At 39.3% G+C, this 7656-nt stretch overlaps 1 protein-coding gene across 1 annotated transcript in view; it reads right to left on the bottom strand.

The window, feature by feature from the left end:
* Nucleotides 1-277: 277 nt before the first annotated feature.
* The window catches only part of LOC126336850 (presenilins-associated rhomboid-like protein, mitochondrial), a 100666-nt gene continuing 93287 nt past the window's right edge, over nucleotides 278-7656 (bottom strand). The window contains exons 8-9 of the mRNA XM_050000941.1: nucleotides 6966-7063; nucleotides 278-547 (exon numbers count right to left, since the gene is read on the bottom strand). Of these exons, the coding sequence (XP_049856898.1) occupies nucleotides 454-547; nucleotides 6966-7063 (192 nt within the window). The 3' untranslated portion in view covers nucleotides 278-453. The remainder of the gene's footprint in view (nucleotides 548-6965; nucleotides 7064-7656) is intronic.

Genomic DNA, 7656 nt, shown 5'->3' with positions numbered 1-7656 from the left:
CCACAAGTGATGTTAGAGGGATAGGACTACACCATTAAAATCTTTGTCATCTGTAGATTCTTATGGTACGAAGGAGGAATTACTTGATGAGGAAAACTTCAAAATTAAGATACTGTTCTGTGTCAGCATGTTTCATGTGAACATAGAAAGAGGAACACTGGTGCCCAATGTTTGGAGTTACCTACTTACCTCTGGCCATTTCTCAATCCTATATCCTCGTTCTGGCTCTCTTAAGGAAGCGGGACACAAAGGTCATAATGAAAATGTTACTTCTTGATAAAAGGAAGTCAAAATTGTGATATTTAATGCCTAAATTACATATTAAAACAATCTGTTACACTCAGAAAATATAATTCACATTTTTCCAGATTTACATATTTAGGCGTCTGGACTATCCACATGAAAACATTGGGAGCTGGAAAGTATATTGAGATACAGCTTTCAGTCTGCATCTTACTTCTTTGGTGGACCACGTAGAGCATGCCACCACTGGAGTAATGGTTCTCTATTTTTCCAAATGTAGGTGTTTCCCCAGTAGCACCAGAAACTGGAAGAGAATTTTGTTTAAAACCATACATTTTAAAAGAATCAAAGGACAAACAGAGGAAAATTATAAATGTACAGATGCCAGCACAAAGCCTTGTCAAAAATCTATTATCAACGCAAGGTTTTGAAGAGCTGTGCCGTTTTCATTAGGAATTAAATGTGGCTTGCATACTGATTGTTATTATGAAAAAGTTTGAAGTAGAACATACATTAAATTTAATATACTATGGTTAAGTTTTACTGCACAATTTTGAATAACTATGCTAACATTATATAGCATTATCATGTCTTTTTTTAGCTATTATTCTGCATTTCTAGTGCATTGCTATCACATTTGGAAATGTGAGCAATCTCCATTGAGAAAACACATTCTATATTGTAATAGACTAGCACTACAGGAAATTTTGGTTATGATTGGTTTATGGAAATTACTGAGGCAACAGTGAAGTGCTGTAGAAGTGCACATTGCTATAATGCAGACATCAACCAAAGAAAATCATGTCCTAACAGTAAACAACATTTTTACCACTGCTTCTGAAAGGCTTCCATCTAACTTTGTGAGGCAGAACAGAACACTGTATGCCATACTCTGCTTGGAATAATTTGTTGGTTTAGTTCTGAACCTCAAAATTACAAGCAAACAGAAATGGAAAAAAAAGGAGTGCAGCTATACTGTTACAGGGTGTATACACAGGCGAGAACAAAAAATTCCAGATTTCCCAGTTAAAAATACACTTTTTCCTAGGTGAGAATAAACTGTTCCCTGTGTGAAAATACAATACATCCCAGTTAAAAGTACATTAATTTTTCCATGTTAAGTGACAATACACTTTCCCTCAGAGCTGTAAAACACATAAACCCTTTGAACGATAAAGATTTTACAGACCACCCTAGAACTTCCTGCCACTTTAGGAAATGAAACCCAGCAAAGAACAATGCATTTTAGAAAGACTTTTGATGCATAGCAATGTGTACACTTCATATTTTCATATTATGGAAGTACAAATATGAATCCCACCAGACAGTAGCTTCTGAAGCTACTGTGATGCACATTTTGTCAGCCAGCCCTTGCCCACATCATATAATCTCACCAGCCAATGACAGCAGACATTCAGAGCATAGGACGTGATGTAGTCAGCCAATAGCAAATCACTGGCAAGTAGTGTGAACACACAAACAGGAAAATTTATTGGTTTAAATAACTATACATATCACGTAGTTACTAGAAAACCGTTTCACAATGATACACAGCACTTTTTGAACAGTGGACCATGGAATGTTCAGCTATCATGACACAGCTCGTGCACCTGCTTGAAGATCGCATATTGTGTCCAGCATTCTCAAGCCTTCTTCGACAATTTGGCACAACTGTTCATCGAGTGTGGAGACTGGACCTCTCCGTATTCCTTTAATGCACTGATATTCGCGAAGACCAGCAGCAGTACTGGTGTTGTTTTGATAAAACAGCTTTATGAGCCCTGCTCACATTATCCAGATCCATGTTGAATGTCTGCAACTATAATCCACACTGCCACTTGCGTTTCAACCCTGTGTCATCATACCAGTACTTGTGCGTAATAGCAAGTCATGACACTTAACACTACTACTAACAGCACAATCCTGCAGAGCACAGTGTGATCATCATTCAAGTTGAGTACCTATGTGGTAAATAGTTTTCTGTCCACATAGGTACAAATAGCAAAAGCTTAATTATAAGTAACCTGCATTTGTGATAATATGAAAAAGAATTTTCTAAGACAGGTTTACAAAAAGCATAAATTTCCGCTGAAAGCATGCCTTATCACATTGACAAATGACAGAAATCAATCTTTGCTTGAAACTAAATGTAATACATTCCTCTTGTTTCATGTACAAGGAGAAACATGGAAGGGTGTGACATCCAAGGTCAATAACAGAGGGAGAAAAAGAACCTGGAGAGTGTGCAAACAAAAACTTACCTCAATCTGCGCAATTAAGTTACAATAAAAAAAAATTCCTTTGTTAGGTATTTTCTAACTGGGTTCAAGCACAAAGAATTATTATTATTATTATTATTATTATTATTATTATGTAGTATTCTGCCTAGTGGCAGGTCCATGTCTTCGTACGGAGAATTTCTGATTCCACTGTTCTTTGTCTTCAGCTCCTTCCTTCAGTCTGTTGTATCTCTTTCCACCTTTCATGTCATCCAGATGTTGAATTCTTCTTCTTTCTCATCCTGCGTTTCCTCTGAGGTTCCCTTAAATGACATCATGAATGAGTCCCTCGTGTCTAAGTACATGTCCAATCCAGTTGGCCTTACTCTGAAGAATTGTATGCAGAATACTTATCTTCTCTCCTACTCTTCGCAGTACATCATCATTTTTTATGCGATCTGTCCACATGATCTTTTCCATTCTCCTCCAGCACCACATTTCAGAGCTCTGTAAGTATTTTTTCTCCTTCTTTCTCATGGTCCATGCCTGTGCTCCACACAGTGCAATGCTCCAAATGTAGCACTTCATCAGTTTTTCCCTCAATCCCAAACTAAACTTGCTGGTCAGCAGAGTCCTCTTCTTGTTGAAAGCAGCTTTGGCCATGGTGATTCTTGCTCGGATTTCGTTGATGCAGTGGGCATCCTTTGTGGTAAAACTTCCCAGGTACTTTAACTGATTCACATTTTCCAGTTCCTGATTGTCAACAGTTATCTTCAAGTGTTTCTCACATTTTGATATGTGCATCACTTTTGATTTATCAATGTTGATTTCCATGCCGTATTTTCTTCCCATTTCCACCAAATTGTTCATGTGTTGCAGCTGCCTCTGATTTTTGGCGAGCACTACGAGATCGTCTGCATACTTGATGGTGTTGATGAGACGTCATCCCACTTTGGAGTTTCCGCATCCTTTCAGCGCTTCTCTCGCCAGCATTTCTCCATAAAGGTTGAAGAGACAACATCCTTGTCCCACTCCCCTTCCTATTTCCACACTGTTCACATCTCCATAGTTCAGTCATACCTTTACCCTTTGTCCCAGGTACAAGTTCCTTATAAGTCTCCAATCTCTCCAGTTGATTCCTATTTCCTTAAGGGTAAAAATCGTAGAGGGAGACCAAGAGATGAATACACCAAACAGATTCAGAAGGATGTAGGTTGCATAGGTATTGGGAGATGAAGAATCTTGCACAGCATGGAGAGCTGCATCAAACCAGTCTCTGGACTGAAGACCACAACCACAACAACAACAACAACAACAACAATGATGAAACTTCCTGGCAGATTAAAACTGTGTGCCCGACCGAGACTCGAACTCGGGACCTTTGCCTTTAGCGGGCAAGTGCTCTACCATCTGAGCTACCGAAGCACGACTCACGCCCGGTACTCACAGCTTTACTTCTGCCAGTATCCGTCTCCTACCTTCCAAACTTTACAGAAGCTCTCCTGCGAACCATGCAGAACTAGCACTCCTGAAAGAAATGATATTGCCACATGCAATATCAGACTAATTGTTCTATAATCACTACACTTCTTGGCTTGCTTTTTCCTCTAAAGAGTAACCATTTGTGGCGATACCTGTAAGACACCGCTAGCCCACGCCTCTCGCGGTGAGCGTTTAACCCCATTTAAATGACGCGCCAAGCGCGCGCCCAGCGGCTGTACGATTAATTAAATAATCGGCGTGCTAATCACAGTTGAAATCTCTGGTCCAGAGGGACGTGAAGAGGCTGTGGTCCAGAGAGAGAGTAGAGTCAGTCGAGTCTTGTTCAGTCTTAAGAGTCAGTCGAGCTAGAAAGTGTCTTGTGAAACAATCATTCTGTGGATAATATTAGTGTAATGATTTCTTTTATATGTGTTGTGTTGTCTTCTTCGATGAGTAAAAAAAAAAAAAATAGGTAAAATAAATTTTTGTGATGTCCATCAATAAGTTCATTCCAGTAAAAATAGAACCACTTCCCTTCACCTTTATTCACCCTTTTTTCTTTCTGTTCCTTTCAACAAATATAAAAAACAAAAACAAAAATTTACCACCCCCCCTTTTTTTTTTAATTCCGGACATCACACATTGTGACGTCCAAAAAGTCTTCAGGCCATTCTCCAGTTTCATAGATTTTGTTTATGAGTCGTGTCAGAACTTTCAAACTTTCATTTCCAATTTCTTTAAGCAAATCCACTGGTATGTCGTATCCCCTGTAGCTTTCCTACTCTTCATGCCTTTATCACCTTCTCTACTTCCCTTGTCAGTATACTGGGCCCTTTTTCATCGTCGTCAATAGCTTCCTCTAGCTCTATATCGATGTCATCTGGGCAATGTTCTGTATCATATAGTTTCCTTATATATTCTTCCCATGTTTTCAGCACTTCCACTTGTTCAGTAACCACTTGTCCTCTAGAATCTTTTATTCCAAACGTCCTTACAATTTTCTCCTCTCCTCCTCCCAGTTCCTTCGTTTTCTGGTACAGGAGGTCGTACCTTCCTCTTCTTTGTAGTTGATCTATTTCATCACACATTTCTTCTACGTACTTCTCCTTCGCTTTGTCTGTTTCCCTCCTGAGGGCATTGTTAAGTCTTCTGTATTCTTCTTCATTAACACTTTTACACTTCCTCCTTTCCTTCATCTTCTCCAGCATCTCATTGGTGATCCATGGTTTTCTCGCTCTCTTTGTTTCCCTACCAACTTCACTCTTCAGAGTATTTAACAAAACCATTTCAACATTTTGCCACTGATCTTCCGCACTTGCACTTGTATTTTTGTGTCTCACTTCATTAAATTTTTTCTCTAACGATTCTCTTACTGCCACGTTATTCTATCTTAGCTTTTCCAAGTCCCATCCCTGTTTTCTCCTCCCATGCTGTCGGATCTTCTTCAGCTTTGTGCTGATATCTGCAGCCAAAAGGTTGTGATCTGAGTCAATGTCAGCAGCCGGCATAGTCTTGGCGTCCTTCACACTGCCCCTAAACCTCTGTTTGACGAGTATGTAGTCTATCTGATATCTGTTCATATCTCCTGGGCTCTTCCATGTGTACAGTTTACTCTTCCTTTTCTTGAACCAAGTGTTCATCACCATCAAATTTTTTCAGTGACAGAATTCCACCAGCATTCCTCCTCTGTTGTTTCTTTTTCCTAATCCATATTGTCCAACAATGTTTGGAATTGTGTGGTTGGACAAGGCAATGAAGCAGTCACCCATAATTATGGTATTTACTTTTCCTGTTCCTTCAGACTGAATGATGTCCTCTATTTCATCATACATTTTCTCTGCTTCTTCGTCTTCATGATCTGATGTTGACATGCACACTTAGACTATTAGAATGTCTACTGGTTTTGCATTTATTTTCACAAACATTAAACGGTCACTATGACATACAACTTTATTCGCACTTTGCACTAATTCATTTCCCATCACTATTGCTACTCCACGTTCAAAACTTTTACCACCGGAATAAAACATTGTGTAATTACCTGATACTATTTCACCACTATGTGTCCACCTCACTTCACTTAAACCCATTATGTTCACTTTACATTTGTCCATTTCTCTCTTCAGATTTTCCAGTTTTCCTATTCATTGGAGTGTTCTCACGTTCCATGTCCCAACCCTGAAATTAAAATGTTCATCTCTTTTGATTACACCATCTGAAATACTCCCCACCCGGAGATCCGAATGGAGTAGTAGTTTAACTCCGGAATATTTTACTCCAGGAAACGCCATCATCATCCGCCGTCTTCCAATCTTCCAACGTTCAAGAAATATAATAATGTGGCAGTCTTTCCATTTCTTTCCACATCGCAGTATCATGGCTGAAGAACCAGACAATGGTTGGTTTCGCCCAAGAGTCTTCGATCTTGATCCATCTGAAGCATCATTTGCTCTGTGCATCAATTCGATACTGGTGCCCGCTGCTGCCAGGTATCAGAGGAAGTATAGGATTGGGAAAAGAAAGACCCCCACCCCTCGAAACCTAATAGCGTCAGGGTCGAAAAAAACAAGAGTTGGCCAAGGATGGCTGAAGATGGCCGAGGATGTAAATAATTTCGGAGTTTTTATCTGTACTCCGAAATTATTTACATTCTTCCAGGATTTCCTATCATCATTACGTACATATGATGATTTACCTGGTCTCTTTTTAGAGCTGCTCATATTATTGTATCACAAAGAATTAGGATACAATAATCTGAGCAGCTCTAAAAAGAGAACAGGAAAATCATCATATGTATGTAATGATAATAGGAAATCCTGGAAGAGAGTAAATAATTTTGAAGTACAGATGAAAACTCACTAATTAGTGGAGTCCTCACTCAGGAAAACTTTACTATTTTTCAGATGAATCCTTATTGAGCTGGTCTCCCCAGTAAAAGTGGGGATGACTCAACCTCTACTATTCGATGGGTTGTTACCTTTACTCCTAAATCATGTTTCCATGCAATGAATATATACTCACATTCCACAAAGCGCTCCTCCCAGGTGAGCAGCATGGTCAAAAAACTTCCAGCCAAGTAGAACACCTGTTGCATCTAAGGCCATTATTACTTTGATAGCCTGTAATATTAAAGAAAAAACACAAATTTTTGGAATACAGCATTACGGACTGTGCTTATAGACAAAGAAAATAAAAATTTGACTGCAATGTTACAAAAATTATATCTGCAGTAATTACCAGCCAGTACTATGTTCTACATTCTATTTACATTACATCTACGTCTACATCTACATACATGCTCCGCAAGCCACTGTGCGGTGCATGGCGGTGGATACCCTGTATCACTACCTGTAATTTCCTTTCCTGTTCCACTCGTAAATAATGCAAGGGGAAAACGACTATCTATGTGTCTCCGTATGAGCCCTAATTTCATGTATCTTATCTTTGTGGTCCTTAATACGCAACGGATGTTCACGGCGCAATGGATGTTGACGGCAATAAAATCATTTGGCAGTCAGCTTCAAATTTTCTCAATAGTGTTTCTCGAAAAGAATGTCACCTTCCCTCTAGGGATTCTCATTTGAGTTCTCGAAGCACCTTCATAACACTTACATGTTGTTCGAACCTACCAGTAACAAATCTAGAAGCCTGCCTCTGAATTGCTTCAATGTCTTCCTACGATCCGACCTGGCATGGACACCAAGCACTCGAG

Source organism: Schistocerca gregaria, chromosome 2, assembly GCF_023897955.1.
Source record: "Schistocerca gregaria isolate iqSchGreg1 chromosome 2, iqSchGreg1.2, whole genome shotgun sequence".
Lineage (NCBI taxonomy): Eukaryota > Metazoa > Arthropoda > Insecta > Orthoptera > Acrididae > Schistocerca > Schistocerca gregaria.
This window is presented reverse-complemented; position numbering and strand designations above follow the sequence as displayed.